Source organism: Bacillus rossius, chromosome 1 (assembly GCF_032445375.1).
Source record: "Bacillus rossius redtenbacheri isolate Brsri chromosome 1, Brsri_v3, whole genome shotgun sequence".
NCBI classification, from domain to species: Eukaryota; Metazoa; Arthropoda; class Insecta; order Phasmatodea; family Bacillidae; genus Bacillus; species Bacillus rossius.
Genome location: NC_086330.1, coordinates 259,998,183 through 260,016,176, shown reverse-complemented (window position 1 = coordinate 260,016,176; position 17,994 = coordinate 259,998,183). Strand labels below are relative to the sequence as shown.

The 17,994-nt window shown below is 36.8% G+C and overlaps 1 protein-coding gene across 2 annotated transcripts in view; it reads right to left on the bottom strand.

Annotated features, from left to right (window-relative positions):
• LOC134527517 (coatomer subunit beta') overlaps positions 1-17,994 on the bottom strand; it is a 163,301-nt gene that overhangs the window by 118,536 nt on the left and 26,771 nt on the right. For both annotated transcript variants that reach the window (XM_063360253.1, XM_063360252.1), the window contains exon 7: positions 7,091-7,324. In XM_063360253.1, the coding sequence (XP_063216323.1) occupies positions 7,091-7,324 (234 nt within the window). The remainder of the gene's footprint in view (positions 1-7,090; positions 7,325-17,994) is intronic.

Sequence of the window (17,994 nt, the reverse complement as noted above, 5' to 3'; positions counted from 1 at the left end):
TAACTTGATTCAAAATTATATATATATATATATATATATATATATATATATATATATATATATATATATATATATATATATAATATTTCAAACATCTGGTCACTAAAGCGTAACATTCGCATACATTAATTATGAAAAGTTAGAAAATTAAAAAAATAATAATAATGTTTATAAAATGAAATATGTTTGTAGGAAAACCCGCCAGAGTGACGGGGCTTATGTTATGGGACGTGTAAGTGTACGTCATCCTTGAACGTGACATGAGATAGACTCCAATTTAACTGACCATTGGTTATAGGATTATAGCTAAAAAAAAAAATTACGTTATCAATGTCTTTTTTCTGAATTCATCTCCAAAACAAAATCCAACTCTATAAAATGCCCAATGAAGATTCCGGCTGTCCCGGGCTTCTAGTGCTGAAGCTCTGCTGAGTGAGTGTCGCTCGCCTACGGTCCGCCCCTAGCCAGGCACGCACCTCCTCAATGGGACACAAAGTTGGAAACACCGGATGAACACGTGATCCCGCCGGCGCCCCCCTTCCACCCTTCGGCCCACTCGCTGCCACGGTCTTATCTCTGTCTGCGATCTGTCTCTCTCAGCTCCACCCCAGCACTATCTGGTGACCATGATTCACAACCGCGACCTTGAAGCTTGCCCTTAACTGCCGGGTGATGGGTGACGCAACAAGGCCTCTCTTTCACACTCACACACACACACACATACAACCTGGTCTCTTGTACACACACGCTAACACACGCTCACACACACACACTCACGAGAGCGCGCGAGGTGAGTCATTTAGTTCTCCGCGCCAGCTTAGCAACGGTGATGGGAGTGGTGGTGTTTAGTCCTGTCAACTGTCAAGGTTACTTGATGGTCATAGTCCCGTTCCTGCCTGCCTCCCTCCCCCCCCTCTCATCGTACCAGTTGTGACGATACAGCGCTTCATTATCTTCCGTCTACACAGCAGAGTTAGGGCCGAATTCAGAGAGCTCTTTCGACGGTTATCCACACACCGAAAGGCTTTTCCATTGAAGCTGCTCGGCAGAGACGTGTTTCAGTGGTTGGTTGACTGCTGGATAAGGAGAGCCAACCACTTGAAAGTGAATGTTGTCTGAAGCTCATTCGAATGCCTGTTCAGTTGAAAATCGGCGGAGCAGTTGATGGTTTTAATATATAATTCCCACATAAAAACGTGTTCATGTATGTTTGTAATTGTTTAAAACATTTTTGTCATATGGCAGATATGTAAAATATGTTGTGGAATTAAATATGCATTTTTAAAGAAATCGTTTCGCCCGCAAAGTGTGCATCAGACACGTGTTTTGTAGCGATGGCAGACGATATGGATGAATTTCCAAATCACATTGACAAGGTTTTTGAGTTCTTTGATGATCTTAAAAATGAAAATCCAGTTCCGCGAAGGTATATAAGAAATTTAGCAGACCTGTTTGATTTTTGTCGGAATCAAGAGTTCGAAACACAATTTTTTTTCTCTGTAAGAAACTGCATCTGTTTTTTTGTTTTGTTTTCGATTACGGTTTTGTGCTTTCTAACGAGATCAAAAATAATCGCTTTTTCATCTGGAGAAAACACTATAATTTTAGGCAACGTATCCATCTTAAGAAAATTTCTCAACCTCGTGTAGGGTTACCAGACGTCCGGCAAAAGGACAAAAGGACATGTCCTCCTTTTTATGTATTATTTTGCGTCCGGCCGGATTTTCCTTAATGCTCCAAAATGTCCTGCTTTTTTATAAAGTGAGATAATTCCTGCAGTTACACTCTGGGCAAAGCGCGCGCTGTCCGCAGAGTCATCCCACTAGTAAGTAGTACTATGACAGCTTGACAGGTAGCAGCACATGCAGAAGCACGTGTTTTTAATATGCTGTATATGCGTAGTTTGTTTGATTCTTTATACTGAAACTGTATTAAATGCAAAAACATTGTAAAATATTGTACTCCATTGTAATTAATTCATGGCTTTTTTTAAAAAATATATATATTGTCCTCCTTTTTAGTGAAATGTCCTCCTTTTGCGAGATGAATGTCGTCCTTTTTTATTATCAGTGTATGTCTGGTAACCCTAACCTCGTGTCCAATCCAAACAAAATATTATTTTCAGCGGGAGAGCAAACAAAAGACAATCGAAATAAAATAGGGCGCTTTTCTACACACACTCCAAGTACTTGATCTAAGAAAATTTTTGTGCTATGTTGCCAGATCTACACTGAAAGTGGATGGGAACAAGCTTTCAGCTGGCAGTCATTCGAAAGGCGTTTTTGAAGTATGAGAGGTGGAGAGTCTGCCAGATGAATGAGAGTTGAATGCGCTTTCGAAGGTCAACTCTGAATTCGGGCCTTAGCTTGCCCTTGTCGTTTCAGATGGTACAGTATGCCACAAAAGTTTCGCTTTCAGGTGGAAGAGTATTTTATTTAAGTATTTTCCTGACACATCACAACACATCAATGTAAATAATCATTTGTTTCATAAGTAATTACTTAACAGGTACCACAAAATGTTATTAAAATTTATTTATGGGAAAAAAATTATAAATTTTTTCATTGGAATTTGTTGCAAAAATCGTGGTGCGCGCTATACATGAGGGCCCGCTATACACAAGTAAATACGGTATTCCATTTTCATGGCCTTCACGCATTGAACACATTTCATTAAATTGTTTTTCTTGTTCAAAGTTTCATAATTTCTGTCTTCTATGATTCCTCATAGCATACCTGTTCTTGGTTTGTTAACATAATTTGGAAAAAAAATAAGTTATATTGTAAAAAGGCCATTGAAAGAAGCAAGACATCTTTCGTGTGAGTCCTCGAAGCCCCATGCGAAGGATAAAAAAATTTGCGACAACTGTGCCCTTAGATTAATCTTCAGCTTTATTAAATATTCAGGAACATCTGATCTATTGACATCAGACTTTGGGAGTTCTGCCGATCTTTCGATTCCTACTGCATCGGTCATCTTGACTGTCCATTAGTGTCACAAGACGACAACGGTACTGAATCTGGTACTATTACACCGACGTCTGTGAGCTCTTTCTTTACCTTAGGAGTTTTCAGCTACCTAAGGAGATTGGCAATTTTCTTCTTCATTCCAGAACTGTGTTCATAGACTTAATATCTCTTTCAGCTATACTTCTGCTACCCCATCATCACCAGAACGACTCAGAGAAGCAGAGCATCGACCCCACCAACTTGTTTTTAAATTGAGTTGGTTTGTGTGTGTTCAATAATAGTATTGCCAATAGGAACACATAATGGGTGCATGGATGTGAATATATAGCCTTTCGCGCCTAGGCCAACTCACTAATTCCACATGGTAGCAGTGGTTTCAACCATAGTGAGCTCGGATGCGGGTGGTGCTGATGCTGGGATGGGTAGTCCCATAGCCATCTTTGAAGCCTCTGGGTCACAATGAAACATCATATTCGTTTCCCTCACCATATGGGGCCATGCCTTGTTCTGCCAGATTCCCTCCACATGGAGTACATGCTAGCCCACAAGGGTTTAGGTACTTGCGCATTAGAAAATTATGTGGAGCAAAAGCTTTAATCAGATGTCAAGAGACCATTACCGTGTTTTATCGCATAATGGTCGCACGTGCTGTAGCATTGCAGAACCCTGCCCTCCAAAATAAATAATTTTCTTTTAAACTATTTTTATGCATATAAATATTTCTTTAAAAAATCTTTCTAATGATATTTTACAGTTTGTTATATATTTTAGGGTTGATATTTTTTGCTTGCTATGTGTTTTAAGAAGGTATTTTGTATTTTATTAGACATTTTTAATCATCAGTATTTTTTATGTAATTATTCACAAATGAGCCGCTGTACTAGATTTTTGTCTATTTAGGCCTACTTTTTCAGGTTATTTCTAAATGATTTTAATTTTGTAAAGTAATTTGTATTATAATTGCTGTTTGTAGTGTTCATTAACGTGTGGAATGATTCTAGAACACGGGACTGTGTCTGGTGTGATGGATAGAAAGAGAGGCATGAGAGACCTGTAAGTGTAAGTGAGAAAGAAACAGTGCTTCCCCGCCAACCGAGATAAAGACGGGAATTCCCCCACTGCGTGGGAACTGAGTGATAACTGCTGTCTCACGGTGTGGGAGAGAGAACGAGAATGGGAGTCCCCGATTTTGATGTAAAATTGAAAAGAGACAGATCAAGGGAAGCCCCGAGTTCTGTGTGTACAGGGTTTTTCATGTATTGTAATTTGTTCTGTGATTGGCTTGTATCTGTAAGTGTGAATGAAGCGTGCGTGTGATTGGTCGGTGAGGTCATGTGACGTCTACTCCCTGCGTGGAGAAGAGCGTGGCAAGAGTTCACCTGTCGTCTGCCGATCGCTGCACCAGTAGGTCGCGTTCGGTGGCTTCTCGCAGATGATGTAGAAGCATTTGAAGAGATAATTTCACGTTGGTGGTCGGAGCCAGGCCTATTCTTAAATTAACCTAATTATTTGTTATATTTTGTTTCGGACATAATTATAAATTACGGCCACCTTCGTAGGCGTTTTGGCTCGGGGCGAAATTCGTTTTCGCCGGGTGCGGTCATGTTTAAGGCCGCACTAATTTAGTGTACTGGCAGTACAACATTACTGAAGGACGCTATTTTTTTCATTAATTCTCATCACGCGAACTGCGGGCATTTTTCGACGTGCAGATGTATGTGGAATGAATGAGCAACCTCTTTTGGAAGTGTTTGGAATCGTCTGTGCAACATTCTATTTGAAAAAAATAAAAACAACAAAATTACAATCTGCGTTGAACATCTGTTTATTTTGTATATAACGAACCGTTATAGCGCGTAATCGTCGCAACCATATTTTAGGCTGTCAAAATTGGGATAAAAAAACTTCTCGCATAAAGGTCGCATGATGTTTTTGGTCCAGCTAGTAGATGCCGAGCGCTTTGTGTAGGTATCTTTTCTGTATAAAACAATATATTTTAAAGTAGAAATCTTATATTTATTTGGTCATTACCACTTACTTAATAAATTAACGGAAAAATACGAAGTTGTCAGACGTGTGAATTTTCTTATAAAGATGTTTTTAAACGTTATTTCCTTTATCTGATCGTCTGTGTCGCCGCGGTGTAGGTATAATCTAAAATTTAATTTTGGTCATTACCACTTATTTATTTAATTAACGGAAATACAAAGTTGTCTGACGTGTAAATTTTCTTTTAAAGACGTTTTAAAAAGGTATTTCCTTTATCTGATTGTCTGCGTTACCGCGGCATACCGCTTATAAAAATGTAGCCAGCGCATCATTCATGTTTGGTTATGTTGCTTCCCGTATAGAGCGCACTCACGTAGTGGAATATCAATATCTCGCCGATTGGATGCAACGCGCGCTCTCTGTCAGGTGCCGAGTTAACTACATTTGATAGCCCGCATTTTTTCGTGGCAAGTGTGTAATACGACACGTTAGTTCACGTCAGATTCAAGTGGCTTGCGTTCGCGTTAAGAGTTTTGGTTTTTCTATTTAAAGTTGAAGAAAGGTTTTTGTTTAAGGAATTATTAATATAGATTGTTTGGCGTGCTCCACCTTTTTTAAATAAACGTACTTTCCATGAACGGGTTTTGTTTTTATGAATAACTTTACCTAATAAAATTTTTTTTTCTCCACATAATCGTCGCACCCCTACTTTTCAAACTTGATTTTAGAATAAAATGTGCAACGATTATACGAGAAAACACGGTACTTCTAATCATACCTTAGTTAGAGCACTTAAACTTGAATAGCGTATATTGCTCTACCTTTACCTCAGATATTTTGCAAATAAAATTAATAGTTTATGTCCTGGAAATCAGCAAGAAAAATTGAACGAGTTTATAAAACCATTAGTAAAGTTCAATGTCATGAGTGTGTCTATAAAAAAACAATATCAGGATGTATTCAATTTCATTGTAGAATTAACTAGATTATCTTTTGTGTAATGAAAGTAAAAGCATATATCAAACTAGTTAAATTTGTTCCTTGCACAAGGTAGATGTGTTCGTTATGGTTGCAAGTATTGAATAAGATACTGAACACATATACTTTGTACTTGTTACAAGCTGCCACTGTCATCTCTCAGTGTAGAAAAGTTCCAATCTGTCTTTTACGTGCATTGTAACCTAACTGATGTCTAAGTGACAAGAGGTTGCTTCAGTCTCTTTGGCTAATACTGGAAATTCGAAAATATTCTGTATTTTAATTTTTGCACTTTGAAATAACTAATATTGTAATATTCTATTGTTTACAAAATGTAGCAAAACAGTTGCAAATCAACTTGTGTAAGTATTAACACTAAGGTTAAGGGTAATTTTTGTACAATATAAATTACACATACCCAGTTTCAACATACTGTATTGATGAGCCCTATATCAAGATAGTTTATAGTTTATTTAAGTATGTTCACAGTGCCTTGTGAACAGCTGAATGCCTAATAAAGTTCAGAAAGCAGGAATCTGATACCCGTCGGCCATTACCATGAAATATCCACTGCATATGCATGAAAGCACATGCAAGGATTTGATGAAAAGCAATATGATTAAAAAATCTTTAAACATTTTTACATACTTATTATTTGAATACAATTTTGGTATATGAGACTATTTCAATATTTGTACTCAAATTCATTTCGAAACATCAACCAATCTGAAATTCTCACTCCAAGTTCACTTGAACAGGAAACAACTACACACCAGCAGTCAGGGGCGGATCAACACAAGGGCAGACATGGTAGTTGGAAGGAGTTATTTCCGGGCTGGTCACTGGTGTCAAGGGAGCACTGAAGTGAGCAGAATCTAAGTCACAGACTTGCTGTACAGCACTGTGCAATTGGCATATGGTGCTTAGACCAGCATGTTTATGTTGTAATCACGCAAGCATTTTAAGTGAATTTAAAAAAAAGTTCAGCATGAAGTAATTGAATACATACTGAAGTATACGTTTAAAAAGTTATAAAAATTACTCAGTCAAATAATTGATAAGCATGAATGTAAGCACCACAACAGGTGTGCCTCTTTAATATTTTTGAGTTAGGTTAAAGCCGCAGGCGGAGGGAACGACGGGGGAAGGCCCACCTGCCATTGGGGTTGTGCGCGATGGTCTGCGGGTAGATGTCGCAGCTACCCAGGTCCTTGACGACCAGTGGGAGGCGCTCCCCATCCTTGACCTCCGCTCCCTCGCCCATCGCCTTGAGGTTAGCCTGCTGCACCTCCGAGTGGCGAGCCCACACGATCTTGCCCCCGTTCACGTCCATCGAGACGGCCGGCTCTTCACGCCCCACCTTCACCATGATGCTGCCCTCGTCGTAGCTACAACAAGCATGCTGCCTCAACAGCGCATCTATGCCCCACATTCACAGTATGCATCATGCGGGCCAACACATCTTTTATTGCCAAAAACCTAGCATATATAAATAGAAGTTAAACAGTTATATCATTATTTTTTGTTTGTAATTATAGCTTAGATAGCACACATGATTAAATAAAGGAAACTGTAGCCTGATACATATTGTAAACTATTACGATAAATAAGTTTTTCGCACACTAACCACAAACCACTAAATTAACATCAGAAATATAAATTTCAAAAATAAAGTATTCTTAAAAATGAGTTACAGAGAAATATCATTACAACATACCTATAAATACCAAAGTTTCGGTACTTAATAATAAAATTATGTACTTTATAACTGTTACTAAATGTAATCTTGTAGAGAACTGAAGTTATATACGTTAAAAAGAGAAATCCTTTTAAGTGAGGTACTTTGTAATGAGTATTCACTGAATATTACTCCCCTGTATTCCCAGAGGGTACAAGGAGGGCGTTATTGCTATAGCATAGCGCTTAGGTGGTGAGGATCAAAGGTTCGATACCAACATACTCTGTTTTGACTCAAATTCATAAGCACTGTGTTAGTAACCAAGAAGTTCAAAGTCTGTCTAGGATCTCGGAGGTCCCGTTCATTAACTTAAGCCTATGTGCATAATTATGCAATGTTAACCTCTATTAAATATAAACCTGTAATGATGTAATCCCTGGTAACTGGTAGAATGACAATTTATTGCTTTCACAATGTGAAAGAAGTGTGTTTTATGTAGATGCATCATTATTAGTGATAGGTTGAATCCAAATCTCAAATTAGAATCCCAAAGAGTACTTTGAGTATGCCTATCAAATTCGAATCTAGGTCCCAAAGGTCTGAAATAAAATAATGTATAAGAAATAAGAAACATCAAGTATGCTGTTAAAACATTCAATTTTTTAAATGGTTTATTCATGAACAAAGTTTCCAAAATCAATTCATAATGTAACTTTATTTATATGATTACATGTTAAAAGTACAATACATTGGGGAGTAGTAACAGGATAGGTATGAAGAAAAAAATTAACCTAATAAACTTAAAATTGTATCAGTGTTGGATCTTGTAATTTACAGTAGAATACTGGTACAATGTACCTAACTATAAAATCTTTTTCACTTTAATGTATCTTTATTAAATCCCAGCTGAAAATAATAATTTTCAATGCAAAACTGTTTCAGTGTTAAGTATCATAATTTTCCCTATAACGTATAAATTCCACTACTAGCGTGGCATTGCTACTCCAAAATTTACTTTAACTGGTAAATAAATTTCCAAATAAATGATTAATCATTAATGTTATAGAACAAACAAACATAGACTAACGTACTTAATATGCGACGTGAACATAAAAACACCCTTCGATACATCGAAACACTGAAGTTCGAGAGAAAAGTGTATAAATTCAGATGAAATTGTCATGCTAATGTATTGTTTAAGTCTGTGCCGTGATTGTTATTGTTTTGAATTTATTTTCACATTACTTTTGTTAGACATCTCATTGTATTTGTGCTATAAAAATGAGTGATTCTGGAGATAAAAAGAAACAAAAGCAACTCACACTTACGGAAAATGTGGAAATGCTCAGAGAACTGGACAAAGGGAAAAAGCAGGTAGCAGTTGTGAAGACATCTGGCATTGCAGTGACGACATTAGTATAATTGATAAAGACCACAAAAAAATTTTTTAAAAATGTATGAAGAATCTAGATTTAGTTGTGACTGCAAAAGGCTTCGTTCTGGAGATCACCAAGGTCTGGAAGATACTTTGAAAAAATGGTTGAAAGAAGTACGATCAAAAAATGTTCCAGTAACTGGCCCAAAGTTACAAGCTAAAGTAAAACAGTTTGCATTGCTTATGGACATAAAAGACCTCCAAGACAGTTCAGGGTGGTTGCACCACTTCCGGTTGAAAGGTTGTGTGTGGGCGTGTGGGGAGGATAAAGATGCAGACACAGAGGTAGCAAACCAGTGGAAGTAAGAAAAGCTGGAGAGTATTTTTAAGTCGTACTCATTAAACAATATTTTCAATGCTGATGAAACTGCCTTTTTTTTACACACTTCTGCCTAACAGGACAATGGTATATAAAGGTGAAAAATGCACTGGAGGGAAAAAAGCAAAGGAAAAGTTGTCTGTTTTTTGTTGCAATGCTACAGGAAAAAAAATTTAGGCCATTAATCATTGGTAAACAAAAGACTCCCAGGTGCTTCAAGAGAGTTTCTTGTCTTCATGCAGAATATGCTACATAGTAACACCCGTGCATGGATGACGAGAGAACTCTTCTCAAATTGACTGGTGATAACCGATAAGGATATGAAAATAGAAAGAAGAAAAATTATTTTGTTAATAGTCAACTGCACAGCACAGTGTTGATGTTCTACTGGAAAACATCAAACTGACGTTTCTCTCATCAAACTGCACATCACAGTTACAGCCCCTTGATCAAGGCATTATTCAGAATGCCAAGGTACATTTTCGAGAACGCCTTGATGCGACGTTGCTCATCAACATTAGGTTGAAAGTGCCCACCAACATCAATGTTCATCAGGCAATTGAGATGATCACAGGTGGATGGTGGAATGTTCAACAAGAAACTAAGCCAACTGCTGGAGAAAGTCTGGCATTGTAAACTGTAACGCTCATGAGCCCGCTGCAACTTCATCACATCAGGATGCAAGCCACACTACAGCTCAAACATTGACCCTGAAGTATGGCAAGAAGTGTCATGCACTTTGATGCTGTTTCATTCGCAGACTATGTATCTGTGGATAATGAAATAAAAATAACACCAGTGTTGACAGAGCGACATCATTAGTGAAATCATTCGATCACAGTCATCAAAAGCTTAATCAGATGATGATTCTGACTGTGAGGAACCACCTGTGACAGCTATGGAAGCTATTCTGAGCTTAGAAAAACTGAACAATTTCATCTCTAAACACGAAAAGGTTTCAAAAGATCTCAGGAAATCTTACATGACAGAACATTTTGTTCAACAGAGCATCATTCAAACTCAAAAACAAACTGAAATAACAGATTTTTTTTAAAAAAATAAACTAAAGTTATGCAGAAACACCAATATTTAAACTGATGTCAGATGTTCGCCAAATGATAATGTTGTATCTTATAATAATGCTATTTTTTATTTATTTTATGATTTTACTCTTTTGGTAACGATGATATGTACGTATTTTTTAGTACTAAGTACTTTCAGTACTAGGTGCAAAAACTTGAGGTCTCTCTCTGTAAATACTTAGTAATGAGTTTCTACTGTACTTCAATTCCTCTAACATTTTTTTTAGAATCTTTTTCCTTGAATATTGAATCCTTCAAATACTAAGGATTTCATGGTATTTGAGGATTTTATTGGCCTATCCATAATTATTATGAAAAATTACTAATGGGATCCAGTTCAACACACCTAACATTGAAGAAGCGAGCATGCATAATTGCCATGGGATTAAGGAAATGTTTGAAATAAATAAAAGAATGATGTTAGGCGACATGTTCAAGATCACAGTTACGCCGGATAAGAAATTTTAACAGCTATTGAACATTAATATGTTTTTAGTAGTGCTATCAAAGAAAAATCTGCATACACTACAATGATATTAAACAAACTTGTAGAAAGTAGCTCAATGGCTGTATACTATATGTAAAAAAAATTTAATATTATGAAAAAATGATGTGCAACACCATAGAAAAATAAAATAGGTACATCTGGGAAAATGAGGAAACGAGTGGCTCAATCGGTGCCGGATTGCAGAACCAAAGAATCCCCGATTAAAGATAGCCAAACTGTAATATGTAAACTTATTTATTTCCAAACTTGCACATATTACAGTAAATTCCCTTTATAAAGTACTTTAGGGGACCAAAAATATGATACTACTTTATAGAGGAGTACTTTATAGAGGAGTTACCCTAAACCAAAAAAATGTCGCTTCTCGCACATGTTTACAATTTTTTTTTTCATTTTCTAATTAAAACGTATGTATGTGGTCTTACACACCTTGTTTTTATCAATGATGTGATTTACTTACTTAAAAAAGTAAAGTAATGCAAAATATTAGTAAAACATAGTTAATATAATTTAAATACGTAGGTAACCTTAAATATACATACATAGTAGGCTTACCTCTTTTTGCAGTGGAAGTAATAGCCATTCATACAGTGCATCAGAGATGTTTTTATATGTTCATTTCATAGGACCTACAATACAGTATTATTTCCATATCTTCCATATTTCCACATTTTCTCCACTTTGAAAACATTAATTACAAAAATTTGGGCACTGGCATAAGTTACCGACACGTTTTTTTAGTACCGGTACTCATAGTGTGACCTACAAATCTTTAGTTGCGGCGGAAAGTTTCACTTGCCATTTTATCTAGTATACATTTAACAAAACTAACAATCTATGTAATAGAAAGCGCGAGTTCTTTCAATGTGTAAGTGGAATTGAATTACAATTTCAGGGTATATTCCATTTATACGTTATTACCGTATAGGTTACGTTACGTCGCGAACAAAACACTGTTTAGATTAGCTACAAGATGCAGCTTAGCCAACCTCGAGACGCTCAGTCACAGGCTGCAGTGTAGCCAGTAGGTACGAGTAATAAAACACGTCATCGCTGCCGTAACCATTTGCTTATTCAACAACGATAATATGCATAATATAGTAAATTCAACAATATTTAAAATTTTGCCCCGTATCTTCGTTTGATGTTGATAAATTTGATTTGGCAGTCAGTTAACACGTAAATACGTAAGTTGAGTAATGTTTCGCGCTAAAATGAAATTCAGCCGCGCGCTGTTTCCTGCACTGACGCTATCGTTTTTTTTAGCCATGTTCATCAATAAACACGCTTGTAAAGCAACGTAAGCAACGTAATATGGCGTATAGCGAAGTAAAATGAGTGAATGCAATTATTCTACGCTGAAATACTACATAGAGAAATATTACATTAACTTTTTTTTTTTCACACGAATAAAAATTGTACGTATTACCGGGTAATAATGATTCGCGCCAAGGAAAATTGTACGTTATATGATAATAATCCCTATGAATTATCATTGCCTTTCAAGGGACCGACGTGTTAATACTTTATACAGAATAGTACGTAAAGGAGGGGTACGTACTAAAGAGAATTTACTGTATGTAGGACCTTTCCTTCATTGTGTGTTGTTCCTAGTTCAAACTGTGCCTGAGAAGAAAGTAAGACGACGATAACTTCAATCCTCTGTAACTTGTGAAGACGCTTATTTTTTTGTCAGTGAAGAAGTGCAAGACTGTGGACTGATGTGAAATTGTCTCTTCATGCATAGAGAAAATATGAGATTTCATAATGGTCCCACATTATATTGTGGGAAAATGAAGATAAAGGTTTAATGCAAGTCCTTTTAGTGCTTTCAAGAATCTGTACCCAATGTTTCATGTCTAAAGATTATTCTGAAAACATGTGTTATAGCCATTTACACTCTTCCGAAAATACAGTTTCAAAACAAAATATGATAACAGAACTACTCATCTGCCTTCAGCTTATCATAGCTGTTTGTAAACAGACACCTCTCTGAAATCTTGAGCAGTTTTTAATTCAAATGGATTTTTCTGAAGCTCTGCACACCGTAGTGTGCTCGGGTAAGCGGCGCCCTTATTGTGATATTAGCGCTGGCCGAAGTTCGAAAATTTCGAACCGAACCGAACCGAACGTAAGGGTTCAGTTCGGTTCAAAAACTCTTAAAATACAGTAGAACCCGTTTATAGTGAACCCGCCTATAATGAATTCCCGTTTATTGTGAATTTCCGTCTCAGTCCCGGCAAAATGATTTGAGGTTATTGGATATAGCGCACAACTTTTATCAATGTTGATAGGTTTTCCCGTGTACCACGAACAAATTTTGCCGATATAATGTACATTGATCTCAAATATTTTCATATAATTAAAAGTTTTTTCACAAAACATCTCTTCTGGATCACATTGAAGTTTTTCTCCGCAATACGCTACTCCATTGTCCACTGTTATTATTATAAACAAGTCGTATTCGAGTGGCCTCGGTAGGCTAAGTGTAGCCAAAAATGGTGATCAGTTTGGTGAAAATAAAAAAATTGTTTTCCCTGCATAGTTAAAGAATGGGCGAACACGTGTACATTTATTATGTTATCAAAATTATAAATAAATTACCGCCACACAAATACGTATGTACATTATAGCAGCAAATTCAATATTTTTACGTCTCATTTTTATCGTTCACGTTTCGGACATTTTGATCGGGTAAGGTTCGTAAGACTACCACTAGATAGAACTCTGTGGACAAAATCTTTCCATAGAAAGTGAGAAAATTTCGTTCCAGCTTTAGCAACTGCGATACTAAATGATACGTTGTAATCTTTGATGCACCAGACTCGTTATTTTTCGTTTATTTACTTTTGACGGTAAAAAGAATTACGTGTTATTAAGCTGCAAATGTGCTTCAATAAGAAATACGTACATAAAAAAAAGGTGAAAAACGCAGTAAAAAACGTAAGGCATTATCTGTGCGAGATAAACTGGACATTATTGAAAAGGGAGACTCCAACCCCAATGTCCCGCACGTGTTAATAGCAAAGGAACTGGGAATTGCAACATCCACATTAAGTACAATATTAAACAAGCTGAACAATCTTCTTTCTCAAGCTGCGATAACGTCACAGAGTATTAAATGCCCGAAAAAAGGATAATATGCCGATTTCCAAGAACCATTAGGTAATAGAAAGTGTAGTTCATTAAAAATATTATCTGCATTTGCTCATAAAACTGTTGCTTTGAGTATTTTCATTCGTTCTTTTCATGGCTTAGGCCTATGTGTAGTTAAGATTTTGCTTTTGAGTATGTATTGCTAGGGCCCCCTGAAAGTGGTAAATAAAATTTTCAGATTTCGTCATTAAAAATTACCAAAAGCGGTGTTAAAATTCACTTTAAAACACAAAAGCGGTGCTAAAATTCACTTAAAAACACAAAAGCGGTGCTAAAAAATAAAATAAAAAAAACAAAAAAAACGAGTGTTTCCGTAAATATATCTAAAATTATTTAAGTTAAATAATTTTACTTGAACCTACTCATTACTGAATACTAGGGATGGGCCGGTCGAATCCTCGAATCCTCGAATCCCACCGAATCTCTAGTATTCGAAAGATTCGAAATTCGAGGGAAAAGATTCGGGATTCGAGGAAAAACATTGATGTAAATGTAGTACTTTAAAAACTTAAATGCTTACAATTTACTTGGCCTGTTTACATTTTCCTTGGAACACATCCTATTGAGGTACAGTAGAACCTCGTTAATACGTGATGGTCAGGACCGAGATAATCACGGATTACCGAATTTCACGGACTAGCGATTAAAGCCCGGAAGGTCTTGTCAAGCTTCTCAAGCTTCTCAGACACCGGCGTGCAGCTGGGTTAAGGCCGTTCACGGTAAGGGCCGGCAGTCTTCGAATTAGTTTCTCGGCTTAAAAATGTCTAGCCATTAGTTCACGGTCATTTACAACAGCCGAAGAGAGAAAGATAAGATCGTGCTGACCTTGCACCTCCCCCCCCCCCCCCCCATCGTACAGCCGAATGCCAGCCAGACACATCACTCGCCAGGCGCCTGCCGTGCGTTGGCGGGTGGAAACAAACAAAGGGAGACGGGAAGCAGACGTCAGGACATCCCCCTCAAGTTAAAAGAGTGACAAATGTGACAGCTGAAAGGGGGGCGACACAAAGGGTCAGTACAAACAGCGTTGCAGAGTTTGGCGGCCCACGTGATGGCTTGTAGTGTTTGCAGGCCGCCGCCCGCGTGACGTTAATTTTAAGCGCTGACAATTTTTACTTCTCTTTTTTTTCTTCTCTTTTAAATCGTCCCGGATTATCCGATTCCCGAATTAGCGCATCACGGATTAACAAGGTTCTACTGTATTGTACTTTATATTCGTTATTATATAAAAAAAAATTATGAAGCATGTACTGATTTGGGAAACTTACTTTATATTAATGAACATGGATGCATTGTCGCTACATTGGCATTAAATAAGGCATAAATCACATATGTATTCTCAGAATATGCTAAAAAATAAAATAAAGCACATTTAGGATCTAGACTAAATATGAATCTTGTTTTTTTTTAAAATAACTTTACCCGAGAAATCTGTTACTTAGTAATACAACAATAATGCCGACTTTCATCACATTTACGGTCGCACATGTAGTAATAACAATGAAATAATTAATGACAAAAATTAATACATTACACAATTATTATTTTAATAGCAATTCAGTTTTAAATATTCTGATACATTCTATTTATGAATTTTTTTAGGACCAAGTTTGGTTTGTGTAGACTACCAACGTTAAAATATGTATTATCTGAGAATTCCATGATGGCCAACCAATGAATTTGTTAGCCAATCATTTTGAGCAACATAAAAAATAACTAATATTAATATAAAAAATTTTAATGGGCAAACTAGAGAAAACACCCCGTCACTTTTAACTTCGGGCATATTAATCATTATGCTTTAGTGAGGCTTAATTTTAAAAGACGCACAACAATATTTCTTATGGCCTAAAACCATTGAAGCCAAGATGGCACCTTTTAGTTTCCATTAAATATTTCAGGAATGCATTTACCTTCATTTGGGACTTTAAACAAATGTCAAGTTGGTAACTACAAAATATTGTTCCGTCGGATGTTGAATTTTGTTTTCCGATTTCTGTGGATACATGAATCACTGTACTCACAGATAATGCCTGAATGCCTTAAATCCACCAAGTCGGATTCTACAGCAATAGATGAAGTGACCAGATTCTTACGTGATCCTACAGTTAACCCAGAAATAAACATTCTCGAATACTGGAAAACTCAGTCTGCGTGTTCACCCAGGCTACATAAACTGTCCAAAAAATATTTGTGTTCACCACCTGCGACAGTGTTCTCTGAACGTTTGTTCAGCACTGCAGGAAACATATGTGACCAAAAACAGAATCGTCTTGATCCAGACCGTGTCAAATACTTGTTTTTTTAAATAAAAATTTAAAGGGTTAAATAATTCTGCATAATGTTTAATTTTTTCTCTTAACTTATAAATTATTTTATAATTAACCCTTGAGAACTGGATTCGGATTCGAGGGGTGGATTCGAGGTACTGTTTGGGATTCGGATTCAAGATTCGGATTCGAGAAAAATGGGATTCGAACCATCACTACTGAATACCCTAAACAAATAGGTTACATATATTTATATGACAATACTTTTGATTTAGACACTGATTATTAGTTCGTTCCCATAAACTAATCTGGAAAACTATTAATCCCTTTAACAAAATCGAGGACGCACCACAACGCCGAAATGCCAAATTGATCACAACGACCACAGCTAGAAAACTGCTGTGTACCACAACACCAAAATATGTCATTACAGGGCTGCCACAAAGGTTGGGTTAGGTTAGACTAGGCTAGGCTAGGCTAGGCTAGGCTAGGCTAGGCTAGGCTAGGTTAGGTTAGGTAAGGTAAGTAAGGTAAGTAAGGTAAGTAAGGTAAGTAAGGTAAGTAAGGTAAGTAAGGTAAGGTTAGGTTTGATTGTGGTATTTCGGCGTTAAGGTACATTTAAGAAACACACACTAATTCATTCAGTTGTTATTTCGGCTTTGCGGTCAATTTTGACATTCGGCGTTATGGTATTTCCGCGTTGTTGTAAGGACCCAACAAAATCTATAAAAACTGTTGGCCAACTAATCATCATCGTCACACCATTCGAAAATTAATGTTTGTTTACATTTTTCCGCTTTTTGGCGCGATTTAATCTGCTTGATACTACGACGCTGTTCCAACTATATGGCAGCGCCCCCGGCTGACGTGATATGGCCACTCACGTAAGGCTGTTACAAACACTGTTCGTCCAATCATCTGCTTGCTTTTGTATTTATCCGGTGTCGCTGTTCCAAGCTGACGTCAGTGCCCCGAGCGGTGTGCGTACGCTTTAAAACTTCGCCTGTTTGTCTTATTTATTAAAACATTATGCCGGAAAGGAAAATAAACGCCGTAGTTTTGCGTATTTTTACAGTATATTTTTGGGTTTAACATTATAACGTGAGCGTGTGTAAGCTTTTGTTTGCTTTAGTGCATTTATGATTGTTTGGCGGCCATGTTGCGGTGTTTGTTTACCATTGACGAAACAAGTCTTTTAACCAGTATTTAAATTTCGCGTAAAAACACTGCGATTTCGCGTTTTAATACAAAATTTCGTGTAAAAAAGCTGTGTTATGGCGATTTCGCGTAAAAACTGTATTTAACGGTGATTTCGCGTTTATCGTCGTTTAATCGCGATCGCGAAAAGAACAGGCCCCTATGTATTGCCAATATAAAAGAGTTCCCAGATATAAAGTTTCCCCTCTATAGTGAACATATAAACTACTCCCTTCAGATTCGTTATAACAGGGTTCTACTGTATATATGAAAAACTGAACGTTCGTTTGAAAAAATTACGTTTTTCTAATTTTCTAACACCCATTTGAGACCATCCACAAAACAGAACAACAAAATTCCATTACTTGTAATATTACGACTTTTATCGCATAATCATCGCATCAACAGTTTCA